This window comes from Bidens hawaiensis, unplaced genomic scaffold (assembly GCF_021521415.1).
Source record: "Bidens hawaiensis isolate Kalapana, Puna unplaced genomic scaffold, B.hawaiensis_p1.1 tig00027123_1, whole genome shotgun sequence".
Lineage (NCBI taxonomy): Eukaryota > Viridiplantae > Streptophyta > Magnoliopsida > Asterales > Asteraceae > Bidens > Bidens hawaiensis.
The window spans coordinates 83328-98814 of record NW_027494383.1 but is presented as its reverse complement, the minus strand read 5'-3'; the positions used below and the strand labels follow the sequence as shown (position 1 = coordinate 98814).

The window sequence follows — 15487 nt, the reverse complement described above, 5'->3', positions numbered from 1 at the left end:
CCTTTGATAGTCAATTCTACCTTCTTTTTTTTTATTTAACATTTTCAAGATCCCAAAATATTTGAATTAAAATTAAATAGTAGTATTATTATCAACACGGGTTTTTTAGTACTTATGTTAAACTCAACTTGAAAAACAAAAGAAACAGCTTTAATAAAATCATACTATTGGGAAACTCGTAAGATTATGTGTTAACAGTTATTTATAAAAATCATTTAAAACGAATATGAACAATAAGTGTTTTAGAAACCCTAACCGGCCCTTCTTGTTTCATGTTTCAAATTAATCAGCTTTAAAGAACTCTATATCCACATAAGCACTTTTACAAATTTCTTTAACTAATAATATATAATTACAAATTTCTTTAACTAATAATATATAAGACGGTTACGTAACTACACAGTCGATTCCCTCTCTCTCTCCCGCTATATCTTACATGCACATGGTCATATTAGCAACACCTACTTGTAATAATAACCAATTACAACATAACAAACCACATAATTACAAGATCAACGGTTATTATCACCAAGGTTCTAAACATTCACAATTAGTAGACCAAAACTCTCCTTCCACAGCTTCTTCTTCATCATCATCATCACTTACCTCTAAATCAAAATCATCAAACTCAAACAAGTCATCCAAACCCTCCATATCATCATCATCAATCTCATTACAAGTACCATACTCCTCAACATTTACATCATTCCCATAACCAAAATCATTCTTAAAACCAACCCGTGTCTCTCGCCTCATCCTTTTACCTTCCATAACCAAATCGAACAACCGTTCTTTCATTATAAAAGACTCATCTTTCTTCAAAAGTTTACCTTTTTCATCATACGCTTCAACCAGAAAAACCGAGTCCCTTTGACCCTTCAAACTCACATAAAACAACTCCGGGTGCCTTAACAACATAGCTCTCAACTTATGTGAAACCAAATTCTTTTCGAAAATGAGTCAAATGGTCAACTAATGTCCTTTTTTCAACCATCATACTTAACACCTCCCTCACAACTTCACAAGCCCTTTTTTCAGCTTCTAAACTTTCTTTCGCAAACTCGTCTACTTTCGTACGATACGGACACACGTCCGTTATCTCACGAAACTTAATCAAAAACTGTTCATGATGTCGTCTCACGTTTAACCCCTTACGCAGCCTCAAACGGTTAAACTTTAACGGACGGTCAACTATCAATCCGAGAGATTGGACTTCCGGAACCGGTAACGGTTTAGCTAGATTAATATCACACGACACGAGCTCGAGTGCACGCCCATAAGATGTGTCAACGGTTTTAAACTTGTCTGGATACTCGTTACATAACCGGGAACGAAAGTTAGCAGGGAGGCCCAGATCAGGCCCGATATGGACCAACTTTGACAAAAGGAGACGATGATGAGTGGATAACATAAGAAGCTTTTGAAGCTTGTTGGCTAACGAGTCTGACATGGCGGTTTTGAGGGCTGACTCTTGACTTGCAAGCAATGCTGCAGCTGGAGTGAGTCTAACACATAACTGGGGAAGCGTTTTTACTGCATTGAACGGTGTGGGCGGTAACGGGATAGTGAAAAGTTCAAATATTGTCGGGTAACGATGAATCATGGAAACGAGTGAACGAGGTTTTGAAAGTGTTAAATAAGATCGGCATTTGCCTAATATATGAAGTGGCATGAAGTGTTTTGGTTTAGATAAGAGTAAAGTTTTTAGCTTTTGTACAAACCGGATTTTGTTCTGTTTTACCACGTGCTTGTCGAGTGACGGGTCACGAACGTGTTTGATGGATGCAGTGATTCTAAAAGAGGGGTTTTGTGGTTTCGATAATTTGGTGAGATTGTTTTTATAGGGTTTGGGATTCAAAAAAGACGGTGAACGAAGGAAATCGGATTTGGGAAAAGTTACGGATTTGTTACCCGTGAATGAGACGGGACGAGGAAGATATAATTCCATGTTGAGAGAACTTCAAATCCTGCAAAAATGTTTCAAGTTTTAATGGGTTCATGATTGCAAATTTAGAAGAATTAAGCTGCAAAAGGGTTTAAAATGTTAATGGGTTCATACAGGACTTTCATCAAACAGTTGGTGGGCATTAACCTAACGCAAATACCTAATTACACACATGACATAAAACGACCAACTAAATCATCAAGATTCAAGATAAGATTGTGGAAGTTATAACCCTGAAGCTATAGCTCATTGAGAAACAAGAAGTGAGTGTGGAGTTTCATCAAACAGTTGTTGTGCAGTTAAACAATTAGGCCCATAACGTAAAAAGCCAGCATCAAGAAACAATTTGCAGTTGTTGAGCTTACTTACCGGAGGTGATGAGAGCCTCGCTAAACCTCAGACGGTCCAGTTGTTACGCAAAAAAAATAATAAAGATAATTTCAATTTTAAAGATTATATATATATCGACAGTTTGTATATAAAGGTTAAAAATGCGTTTGCCGGGAGTCGAACCCGGGTCTATTGCTTGGAAGGCAATTATCCTAACCGTTGGACTACAAACGCTAACTGATGATCTGTAATCTTGAAATTATTTCATATATGTAATGATTTGGTTTAAGCTATGGCTACCATAAAATACAACCATGGTAATCAAATAGACAAATGTTGAACACCAAAGCAGAATATACAATTACTAATTTAGTGAGTTATTTATTTAGGAAAAGAATCAGCCACTTTTCCAAGTAAAGTATTCACTTATCGGGGTTATATTATGTTTTGATAGTAATGTACTTATAATTTGAGATGAGTTGATCATGACAGGTTGAACTGTTGAAGGATTTTGTAGTATTAGACACTTCAAATCATGTTGTGTTTGTGTTGTATTTATCTCATTATTCATGTCAACCCGTTTTATATCAATTTGCGGTAATACCTAACTTAGTAACAATTTAAACAATTAATTACTCCACCTCAAATGAACCTTTTTTTTTTTGTTAATTCATTAATGGTTTTGTTTCATTATATCGCATGCCCAATTAACAAACTTGGTTTTATAAACTCAACTCAAGATTAGAGAGACAAAGGAAAGAATTACAGAATGTGTAGTTAAAAGTTAAAACTAAATTAGAGTTAATTTCACTTCTAGAAATGGTGTAAAATGTAAATTATAAATAGTTAAGGTGGATATGATTTTGTGCTGATTATGGGTCAACAATCTTTTACCGGTTCATTTTATTATAAACACTACACTCTTGTACCCAAAAAAAAATCATACAAAATTAATTCATCTCCAACCAAAAAAATATAAAGAATGCCAAATAACTAGAAAATTAAGAGGAAAACACATGATTTCATCTATTGTCATCCTTTTCCATAAACTACATAAGATACAGTGTCCTGGATACCTAAAACTTCTACCTCTGTAGAATTAATTATAACTGAAAATCTACAATATAACTAAATATAAAGTGAATCATAAACTTATAATCGCCTACCTTAAAGCCACCTTGCACCTTTCTAACATCATAATATACAAACATCATGCTTCGGCACACGCGTTTTCTTGACCAACTCATCTTTGACCCACCCTCGTATAACAGAACTTGGCGTTGACCATCTTTAACCATCTCGTGGACATGTGAGCATTTATTTTCCATACGGATCAACGAAACAGTTCGGGGAAAGACCACATTATAAATTTTGCAAAAATGTCGGTTTCCAAGAACTTGATATGAGCCGCTCGTCCGATTATTGTATTTAAGTTTCTTCCTTGCAATGACGTGTCAAAATTAACATCACATCTCATAAACATGCGTTGCTCAGAGGACGGTGCGCGTATTTGTTCCAAACAGTTGTTGAGCATTTCTTGGAATATTTTGCCTCGTTTTGAGTAGTCACCTGATGATGACTGGCACATCTCGATTCGAGCAGAATGGTAAGGAACATAACCATCCTGAAAAAGACCAAACGTGTTACTCCAAGTTTTCATAAACGAGAGATATTGTACAAATAGCAAGTGGATGTATATACCTGAGGAGATGATAGCAGGATTATGTTCTTGAAACTTTCCAACGTTTTTTGCTGAAAATATAAAAACAAGGAACGAGATTTTAAACAAAGAGTTTACTGAAAAAAAGTACCCCGAAATGATTGTTCAGTGTTTATTGTTTATTTGTTTAGGTTGAGAAGCGTAAAATGTACCTTGGAAAGATTGTAGAAGAAGGTGTTCTCTATATCTATATCATCAGTGAAAGTCAACTGATGAATACAACGTGTATTCTTAAGCTTCTTCAGCAGCCACAATCCAGAATTAAAAAGAGAATTTGAACTGTAGAGATAACCTAAATGTGGCCCCGATACAGACACGTATGTATGCAGGTACCTATGATATGGCTCCATTATGCTCTCTGCAATTTCCAATTATAGAATACATCAACATAACCTTAGAGGGTCAAACGTGCAGATTTTAAAAACCTTGGTTTTAGAATGAAATGGGTCAAATGTGTAGATTTAAAAAAATTTGGTTTTGGAATGAAGTCGGTCAACTGTGTAAATTTTAAAAGTTAGTTAGAAAGGAAACGGGCCAAATCGGTAGAATTTAACGGGTCAACCCAACCAGGCCCATTTAGACATGAGTTAAAAACCTACTGACCCGAAACAATTTCAACATGTTACCTGCCAACGCGGTTCTAATAATCACGTTTCCAATAGAGTGTCCAACAAAGCTAAGCTTCACGTTTTTTAAGGTACCAGATCTCGAGGCTTTATCCATCTTTTTTTTAACAAAAGCAATAACTTCTTTAGCAAGTCTTAACCCCATATCCCTAAAGTCCTCAGAAGTCTTGTCTTCGTTAACTTCCGACATTAAAAACTCGACTTTTGGATCTATTAAAAGCCACTGATTCCTCACGAGGCGTAAATCCAGATGATGCCCCTGCTTATTTCATCAAGAATTAGTTTTTCATGTTAGCCTTTTCTAATGTTTAGCGATTTAACCCGTTCGCCTATTAATGGTAAAATTGAATTGGGAATATGTAAATGGCTTAACATGCCTGGAAACCGTGAACGTAAACAGCAATCTTCAAAATACGGCTCTTTTGATTAGTACTAGAAAAACTTGGGTCAATACGTGTGATCGTGCCATTTGAATCTTCAGGATCTGTGTTTCTGAAATAAGTATTTCCACTCAGTGAAAGCAATGGTGCGTTTACTACACGTTCCACGATTATAATAGGTATACGTGAGGGGTCTCCAAATATCTGAAGGTCTTGAAGTGAACAATTATTTATCTGCTTACAATTAAAAAAAGGTCAAAAATCCCACATAAGGTAAAATAGTAACGAAGCCTTTTAAAGAATTCCAGCTCACCCTCATCTGTGCAATACTACGACGGTGTAGCTCGGCCCGCATTGCTGCAGCTTGGGCAGGCTGGAAAAAAAAATGAATCTCATAAATTCAGGTGTCTGTAAAAAGATGATAAAACTCATAAAACAGACACTTTTAGATAGTGTCAAGATATTTAAACTTTTAAACATAACAATCTACATCTATCAACTATAATAATATCTTTTTTTTAAATTACATGCTGATAATATTCAGAAAAAAAAAATCACATTTAATTCCAACAAATGTCTTTCATTCAAGATAGGATTAAAATGAGAAACATAGATGATGTAAAGTATTTAAAACAAGATTTTTAACATGGGGAACATTAATACTTTTAGTTTTCTTTAAAAGAATAGTTTATTATTAGAAGTTAGAACCCTAAGTAACCATAATCAGAATCATTTCATCCAAATACTAAACACTGACTATCTAGATGATCAGTGTCACAACACATATCAAAATGGCCCCCTTAGATGGTTTGTAAAAAGTAAAACTTTGTGGCAAGAAATGAACGGTAACGAACTTACATCTTCGGTTATCTTCCGGTGAGCAGGCACTTTTCCACGTAAGCCATGGTATGCTGAGTCATCAATGTCAGTAGATTGATGTGGCATCTCAACCTTAGAGTATACCATCCATATTGACCATTCAGCTTTCCGATCGATAGCCCATGCATTACGTAAATGATCCAAAATCTTTGTTTTATTTGCCCTGATGTGAGGTAAAATATAAAATTATGAGGACGACAGTATACAGATTATGTAACACTCACCTTCTTATTAAAATATGCAAAATTCAATAGGTGCAAACCTGTGAAACTTTAGAAATGTGCTCCATAAGTATAGAATTTGATCTCCAAGTGAATGAAAAAGACGGTTGAGTTCATCACTTTGTAGGGAATACAGGTACTCACTCGAGAAATCAACTGTACTGTGTGGGATCTGTCCATCATGCAATTTATTAAAATCTATTCTTATGATATGTTGTTTAAAATGTACCAGAAAAACAGTATAGTGACTAAATTGACAGAAAAAATTGCATTGCATATAATTGAAAATCAAATTGACATTAATCCTTTGTTAAAATAGCTGAACTAAGAAGCAACTCGAATAATAAGTGAACAACCTTAGAAACATTTTGCATGTTTTCAGATACGTGTGAGTCTGCATTAGCAGTCTCCGTGTCCACTTCATGTTGGGAAGTCAAACCAGTCAAATCAACCGTTTCATTAATCGCCTTACTAAGATTCCTTAGCTCTTGAAGTAGAACAGCACGAGAAGTTGAAAACGCCTTCACAAGCGAGACCTGTTTCAGCAAGACGTGTTTAAAACTCAAAACAGATTATAAGAAATGAAACTATTAAAGTTGAAGCTGATATTCACAATTAATATAAGAAAAAGAAATGCATACTTGAGTTTTCTTGTCATACTTCTCACTGGAAGCTTCTTCATTGCTATGAGAGTTGCTGCTAGAAAAATAATACAGTAAATGGGTCAAAACCGCCACCTCTAGAAGTCAACATACAGTAGTGACAAAACTAGAAACAAACCTGTGTTTCTTCATAGTATGAACACCTCCTTTTAATAAGCTGATGTGGACACTAGCATCAACAAGCACAGAATGAAACGCATCAAAATGAACAGGACAATAAGAATGCAATCCAAGAAGAGCCTTTGGTGGGATTCTGAATTCATGAACAGCAGCAGGGGAAACATCTGACGAGTCCTGCATATTGGAGCTGCAGATGGAGCATTAAAAACACTATATCTAGTAACTATTTAATCGCATTCAACACATTAAAACCATATGAATCATTAAATACTGTCTACTAACCCGTTTTCCAAAACAGGCGCATACAGAAGCTCAAATTTCAGAATTACAGCAGACGTTATCGGACCCTCAAATTTACCAAGCGATAAGTTGAAAGATATCATAACCGATAACAGAATATCTTGTCTTGCGTATCGAATCCGAAAAGGCTGTGATGAAAAACTATTGTCCGTGTCATCAATCTTCCAAACTCCCAATACATCATCAGAACCAAGATCAGGAGCTGCAATTCATACAAAAACGTTACATCATACTTACAGCCAATTCAAACTATTTTATTTTTTTTATCATAAATAACTTTTTCATTGCTAAACTCAAAATATTACAATAAAGTGGCAGGTAAACGAGCAACAAGCTAACCCGATCCTACTAAAAACAAAGCTACACTTGTATTGTATATGGTCCATAGTTATCAAAGGCGTTAGGCGCAAAAAAAGTAAGGGCCTAAGGCAAAAAAAAGCGCACTTAAATAAAAAAATATAAATATATTATGTATTATAAAAATAATATTATTCTTCATATATAATAAACAAAGGCTATTAGTACCAAAAGCTTAAAAGAGTTGAGATTAAAATGTAATTCCAAAACTTGAATAACAAAATGTTCAAAATAAAGTACCAAAATGTTTAAAACATAAACACCAAAAGGTCAAAAAGTAATAAATAGTAAACATTCAAACAACTATTGTTCTTGATCCGTCATCAATGCCAGTAGAGGTGTTGTCACCTTCAAGAAGCGAGGGCCTAAGAACTAGAAGCGCGGATACTGGGCCGGGCCTGAAAAACGGGCCTAGGCGCAAGAAGCGAGGGCTTTTAATAACTATGATATGGGCTACACATGGTTCATGTACTAAGTCTGTATCCTAATATTTCTATACCTAGCTCCAAGTTAGACATCACAAACATATTTGAAACGACACGAAAGCGGGATAATATTATTAATATGTTTCTAATTCAGTAAAGAGGAATGTACCATCATACTGAATGACTCTTGAAGGAGTACCAACAGAAGAAGCATACTCAGTATCTTCCCATCTCATGGTGATCTTGATCTGATACCACCTGTAAATATAATATAAAAGATGCAGCATTAATAATAATACTGTTCTAGGGTTACAAGATCCAATAATAATAATAAGTTACCCTTGTTGAAAGAGGTCTAGGTTATGAAACCTATGGATATAAATAGCAACTTCGTGAACAGCCTCCAACATTGACTTGCGATTAGTAATATTATAACGGTGTCTGGGCAACGATAAGCGTTTGGCATCGGGTTTAGGTTTAGGTGTTTTGTGGTGTTGATTGAGACCAGCTATGAACCATTTAAGACGACGGAACATAGCTGACCGTTATGATCTCTACGGTGTTGAGTGTGATTAGCATCCCTTCGATCAATACGCCGATAATGATAATAATAATAATAATAATAATAATAATAATAATAATAAAGAAACCCTAAAATTAATTGAAGGCTGGTGGAATGATTTAGGAGGTGGGTGGGTTTGAGAGAGTGTTAGGTATGAGATCGTGACGGCGCCGGCGAGAAACGAGGAGTCCGGCCGGCGAAGATGGGAGACCTTGGTGGAACTAATTTGATTAAATCCGATTACATTACATTACAATTTACAACATCAACAACAACAATAATAATAATAATAATAATAATAATAATAATAATAATAATAATTTGTTTGTGTATTTTGGAAATTATTATTATTTTATTATTTCGGTGTATTTTTTGTTTTTCTTTTAATTAATAATTGGTAAATGTATAATCATTGTGGTTTGAAAATAACCTGTCATCATAAATGATACTTCAGAAGAAATCAAGAAACTTTAAAAAGCTTTGTTGTTGTAGACCATGGAGTGGGTTTTATTGATTTAAAGTCGTCTTTAAAGTGTGTGGATTTAAAATGTGTGGATGTGATTTTGTTTTTTATCTTATGGTATTCATGTCAGCGTTATATTATACTTCATTTTATTTCACTATTTTTTATAATATTATGGAAATTGTCACCGATTTATCATTTCTCTTCTTTTTCAAATAAAATTATTAATATAGCTAAAATAAATGTGTGATAACTTAAATTAAAAATTAAATAAAATTGAAATTACATTCATTAAAAATAAAACAAATAACAAGAATAAAATTTACTTAATTTAAAACCTATTTGAAACTTAAGATAAAAAAATACATGATAAATATAAACATAATTTAAAAAAAAAACTAAAAACAAAATTAAAGTACCCTATTCATATGGTGGAGTGGTCAGGCTGATGAAGGATAAGAACCTAACATCCTTGAGGTCTCAGGTTCAAATATGGAGGTCGCCCCGAGTTTTCTATTACAGTGTATTTACTCTAGAGGGATTGCTCTTGTGGAGGGTACAACATATGTCAAGTGGTAGGTGGCTGGAAATTTTCTCGGGGAACGCCTAGCCAAACTCGAATGCCAAGCGTGGGCTCGGTTAAGACAAAATAGTCTTGGCCCGAATGAGACAGTTGGGGTTTCCGACTTGGGAGTTGCGGTCAACTTAACTTTGAAATTCACCGTTCAAAAAAAATATGTTTGGTATGTATCCACTACCAAACACCCCCCTTCCTTCGTCCCCAATTTTCAAATCTCACCATTTATGAAACTATCATTCCTCTCATAAAGAATACAAAGCATCAAAAATATTTATTTATTTTAGTTTATCAAGTCTTTTGTAGCGATATAAATTAAATAGAAAAGGCCAAAGTTCAGCGGCATTTTGTGCGTGAAAATTTCCACGCAAAGTTCACCGACGGACGGCACCAAGAAGGGAGGGGAGGGGTTAGCCGTCGGCGCCGCTGGCCACGTGTGCCTGTTGGGCGACAAATCGATATCCACTTCTAGTAGTCTAGGGCTAAGTCATTATCACATGGTATTGGGGGCTTTAAAATCTCTAGGTCATGAAGCTCCGTTGTGATTTGAAGTTTCAAGGGGCTTTAATTTATTGTTTTTTTTGTAAAATTAAACAGCATAATACAATGCAAATATAACACTAGTAGGATTGTTGTTTGAAAGTATAAATAAAAGGTACTCATCGTAAACTAAATAGTTATTAATATTCAATTATTTATTGTTAATTCTTAATTATTAAACATCATAAGTACAGCTAGTCATATACATATAAACAAGAAAAATGAACATCCAAACAAATTCTTGCAGTCAGATATAAAGTATCACACCGAATGCTCGTTCGATTATTTTTCTCACACTCTCTTGAGTTTGTGCAAATTTTATTACACTTTTACCAGTGGGAACTACAAACGATTTAATAAACATAGCCCAGTCGGGGTAAATACAGTCAAGAACATATTACTCGTATTGGGAACAACTCTGGGAGTAACATGGTCGAATATAAGTGACTACTCAAGAACATAGATGTTATTTGAACCTGCATACGGCATGTCGATAGTTGTCGGAGTTAAATATATAGGTTAATGTTATCTGGATCTTGAATTCCTCTTTGCTCGGCTTGTTTAGGCTCACTGGCTTAAACAAATTGTGTGTAGAAAGCTCATACTTGGCTACTTGCTAGTTAAATGAGCTACATTTGACGTCAAACTTGACTTGTTTACTTATTCGATTATTCGTTGACTCTCCAAGATACGCGTACTCTAAACCTCATGTGCGTTATTATAGCAAAAAATCACACCGCTAAACATCTTTAAAACAACATCAAACATTCATGACCTGTTATCCATAATCCAAACAGTGAATCAACCTCTGATCGCCCCATGTTTTAAGGCATAAACGTCTATTTATGTCTACATTGTCAAACACAGGCAATCACGCATGATGAATCATGTGACATTGTTTAATCCAATAATTGTGTTACCTTTTAGCAAAAGGATAATGATTGGAACATCTCAACATTTTAAATTATTTCATTTGTGTTTTTTAACACCTTGAAAGTGTGTGCGTACTTAGTTAATAAATAATAATAATAATAATAGTATAATATTTAAACTTTTAGGATTTAAAACACGAAACATTTGTGCAAAGTATTTTAGGGAATAATTTCATAAACAAGTAAACAACCTTTACAGCTATATGCAGGGCCGTCTCTAAAAATTTAAATACCTCGGCCGAGCTGAAATAAAAAGGCCCATAGATTTTAACGAATAATCAAATATATAAGCTAATTTTTAGTGATGGAAACTAGGTATTCCGTTTTCGATAATTTAAACTAACTAATTTTTAGTGATGAAATATATAAGCCCATTGGCCTACCTCGATTTCTTTTTTGGATTAGTAGGTTTAGGAAAAAACTTTTGGATACTAGGTATATGGATGCATTAGTGATGGAAACTAGGTACCATGTCATCGCAAATGACGGAATATGACACTTTATCACGTTTTATTGTTTTCAAACTAGTAATGCTAGTAAAAAAATTATATATGAATCAACAATCTCTCTTAATTTATAAAGACACAATAATTATGCGCCAACCGGTTTCAAACATCATACATTTTAGCATGGATTCATATGTAAATTCCGATCATAAATCTATTTTATAGTTCCTATATAAATCAAGTAGAGGGTTTAGCAATACTAATAGTCAAACTTAAAGGTTAAAAGTGTTTATGTTTAAATTAATATTAATATAAGTGAAGGACCATTTTTGCCATATGCCAAAACTTATATTTGAAACACATTCCTACTACACATGCTTCCCTTCCTTCTCCGACTATATCTTAATTTTCCGGCGATGCATGTGAACATTTCAGGCTAGTTTTAAACATTAATATTAAAGACTAAATGGACCAATTGACGGTGTCGTTTGACTCGGGATCTTTTACCGATAAATATATATATACATAAAAAAGTTTGGGCCCCCGAAAATTACGTGTCTCGGCCGAAGGTCCGGCTCGCACACCTCATGAGCTGGCCCTGGCTATATGTTTTCATAATTAATTGATAATTATTCCTTGATACTAGCTCTGAGTGATTTATTCATTTGATCATAAAGTAAAGCCACTATTAGTTATGTAATATTTTGTACATTAATTACTCTAAATCCTTTCAATCCCATGTAAAGATCATTTCCTTCACCTGTTTATTTGAAAACCCACATAAAAAGATACATGAAAGTTTAAAGCTAGAAAAAAATGAAAGTTGTATAGTAGATTAGTTGTCATGTTATAAGTTTCATTAAAAAAAATTAATATGTATATAATTTTAAATTTTTAATGATTATACTTTGATATAATTAACTCCTACAAGAATTATGTGTAATTTAAATTTGCAATTGGTTCGAGTTACTTTTTTTCTACTCCGTTCGAGTTAACGACAGGTCGTCTATGAAAATCTTATAAGAAACAAAAACAAGCTAGAAGGCAATTTCACAAACGATTTTAGCACCTATCCAAAGATGTTTTCAAGGCATGATATGACACTGCCATGCGATTACTAAACATAAATAATATCGAGCAATACGTTCTGAAGAAACACTAAATGACTCCGGCATATTAAGGATAATCTTAGGGTTAAGTAGATGTTTCCCACGAGGGTTAGGTCCGGCAAAGATGGTTATTCTTCTCAACCTGCAAAACAGACACCGTAAGCTCGTCACTGAGAAGGGGGGGTTCCTCCTTGTGACCACCCTCCGGCGTGAGAATCATACTAGGTTGCTCTGAATATAAGTGTATATAGAGAGAAATAGCTAGAGAGAAATAGATGATACCGTTCCAAGGTGTTGGAGTATTTATAGCCGAATGTAGGTTTCCAAGCAGGTACGACCAGCTGTATAATATTCCTTTTCCACCAACTACGGGCTAATTTCGTGCCACGATGGGAGTTGGTGGGTAGGCAGCGGCTGATAGTGACATTTTGTACTGGAGCGTGCTCCTCCTCGTACTATTGTCAGTGAGCTGTCACCCTGTGATTGGTTCATGGGCTGCTTTTGTCAGATCTTGTCTATTTGTCCATACATTGGTAGGTATAGTACAAAAGATCTTCTGGAAGCGTACGGACTGGCTCTTTTGGGCGGGAATATTCCCGCCCTGCTCATTCCTTCTTCAGGTGACATTGCTGAAGTATAAGAGTTAGTGCCTTATGCGTGTAGCCTTACTGTTAGTGCGGGTAGCCTTCCTTCTTGGCCTGTACCCACAGCTGCGGGGACAGGCAGGGTACTGTACCAAGGGAGGCTTTCCTACGGGAACAGCTGGCTTACTACGTGTAAGGTCTTCATCTCTCTGAGCATGGTGGGTCATGCGGATCCAGTTGGTCTTTGCGCAGACGTACCTCTTCAAGGTGAGTCTTGCGGGTCCAACTGGGCTTTGCGGGGACCTACCTCTTCAAGTCCCCCCAGTCCATTGTTGTTCTCATGAATTGTTAATAAGTGAGAGGAACTTTTGGACTTTACGCAAGGGGTTTTAAAGGGGGATTTTCGTTTTTTAAGGTTCTCCGTGGGGATTCTTCCCGCGGTTTTCCTAATGTCACTTGCAGAAAATTCCCGACTTTTCTGCCCGATCTTTGGGTATGATGCGGGTAGGTGTAACCTCTTCGCAAGTCGGGAGCGTTGAGTTTCACTTGTAGATTCTCCACGAGGTTTTGGTAGTTTTAGACATAGTGATCAGTTATGTTAAACAACCAATTCCACCTCGGAGCTTCAAACAATCTAGTTCTCAACGTTCCCGCCATGCGGGGGTGTTATTTCTCTTTCCGCAAGCATGGCCCATAAGATCGATCTTCTTGGCTTCAATTCACTGCATGTGCTAAGTATGTGAAGGGTTTCGCCTTGACACTGTACCCGCACTTGTCTTATGGTTTCTTGCTTTCCAAGGTAAGGGGATATATTCCCTCTTATTTTTTAATCTTTTTGAATCCTTTTGGAATTCGGAGAGTTGGTGAAAGGATAAGGACAGTCCAAACGGTTGAAGGGACGTTGGCGTCTTCTGACGGTTTCAGGATGTGCAGGAAGTTATGACAACGTGACAGCATGTGGTCAATCGGGACGCTTTTTCAGGCACGTGGGCGCGAGTTTCATGACACGCGCCATTCCGACACCTGTTGCCAGCTTGCTTTATCCACACGTGTCGCCGTGGCATTGCGCCTGCGCTTTCTCTCTCATCCGCATTAAATTCATCGCATTCATTGCGATGAGTATATAAGGGGGAGATGGTGCATTTCGTCCATTATCTTCACTTCACTCTCCTTTTCCTTTTAAGCGATTTCCGGCGAATACTCATCTTCTCCGGCGAGCATTCTCCTGAAACCGCTTTCTTTCATCTTTAACATTTAAAAAATGTCTTCTTCTACTCATGACCCGGAGGTTAACGTCGAGGAGTCCGACGTTTACCTCGAGAACCCGACGTCCACGTCCGATAAGGACGATAAGAGTACTGCTGGCGAGTGTCAGTGTACTCTTTCTGTCGATGTATACCATTACATCGTCAAGAAGTTCATGCTGGAGCCCTATGAGCCAGAGTTCCCGGAGGCCCACCAGACGGTGTACGATGCCCCTAAGGGCAAGATAGAGGTTTACGCTTCGTTCTTCCTATATGGGAATCTAAGATTCCCATTAACGAAGTTCGTATACCGTGTTTTGGAGAAACACGGTGTTCATCTAACAGAGGTGCACCCAATGGCAATTGCCAAAGTTCGCCATTTCGAATGGGTGTGCCGTATTTTGGGTATCGAGCCTCGAGTCGACCGCCTGATGACCTTCTATACTTGGAGGTGCATCCAGGGTTGGTATACCCTTGTCACTAGGATCAAGGGTTTGAAGATCTGCGCTACTGAGTGTAGTCTTCATTCTTGGAAGCGGGAGTTTTTCTACATTTCCGCTCGTGTCGTTCCCATCGCGATGACGTTCAAGAATGGGAGGGCACTTCCCAACCTTCCAGCCTCCAATTACCAGGAGACAGAATGGTTCACCAAGATTTCCCAGATTCGGACTCCTGTTTATCGCTTTGCGGAGTCTGGGATGGTCATGCTTGGGATGAGCCGCGTGTGGAAGGATGCCGGGTCTGGGACGCCGCAAATACCCATCGTTCTTGAATACGGTTTGAACTATATTCCTTATGGTATGCTCCGTCTTTTGTGTTGGTTTAGGATTTCCTTCTAACATTTTTATCGTTTTTATTTCAGAAGGGAACAACTTACAGTCGCTCTTGCACCCGCGGGAGACTGGTGGTCCCGCGCGGTTGGGTACTCGTGACCTTGATGAGAACGAGTTGCCCATTTTGGAGCAGACTGCGGATAGATTTGTAGAGGTCTACCCACCAGGCCACGAGATTTTAAGCGCCACTCGGCCAGGTAAGGAGTTCTTTAATCCTCATCCTCTTCATGCT

General features: G+C 36.7%; 1 protein-coding gene, 1 non-coding gene and 1 pseudogene across 5 annotated transcripts; all 3 read right to left on the bottom strand.

Moving 5' to 3' along the window:
* Positions 1 to 413: 413 nt before the first annotated feature.
* Positions 414 to 2404, bottom strand: LOC143574854 (protein WHAT'S THIS FACTOR 1, chloroplastic-like; annotated as a pseudogene). The gene is made up of 2 exons (XR_013142667.1): positions 2315 to 2404; positions 414 to 1967 (listed from the first exon to the last, which is right to left on the bottom strand). The product of XR_013142667.1 is annotated as a protein WHAT'S THIS FACTOR 1, chloroplastic-like (transcript).
* Positions 2405 to 2437: 33 nt separating this feature from the next.
* On the bottom strand, positions 2438 to 2509 carry TRNAG-UCC (transfer RNA glycine (anticodon UCC)). Its single transcript has one exon. It is a non-coding gene; the product is annotated as a tRNA-Gly (tRNA).
* Positions 2510 to 3277: 768 nt separating this feature from the next.
* On the bottom strand, positions 3278 to 8787 carry LOC143574853 (uncharacterized). 3 transcript variants are annotated; one of them, XM_077059369.1, is made up of 14 exons: positions 8305 to 8787; positions 8135 to 8223; positions 7166 to 7385; positions 6882 to 7070; positions 6743 to 6800; positions 6458 to 6637; positions 6143 to 6273; positions 5860 to 6043; positions 5315 to 5374; positions 4999 to 5235; positions 4622 to 4880; positions 4148 to 4353; positions 3977 to 4027; positions 3278 to 3899 (listed from the first exon to the last, which is right to left on the bottom strand). In XM_077059369.1, the coding sequence occupies exons 1-14, from the start codon at positions 8499 to 8501 to the stop codon at positions 3609 to 3611; spliced, it is 2352 nt and encodes a 783-aa protein (XP_076915484.1). In that variant the 5' UTR covers positions 8502 to 8787; the 3' UTR covers positions 3278 to 3608. The 3 variants fall into 3 exon arrangements, with proteins under 3 accessions (XP_076915484.1, XP_076915485.1, XP_076915486.1); XM_077059370.1 differs by having other exon boundaries at positions 6743 to 6797; XM_077059371.1 differs by having other exon boundaries at positions 6743 to 6785.
* Between the last annotated feature and the right edge of the window lie 6700 nt (positions 8788 to 15487).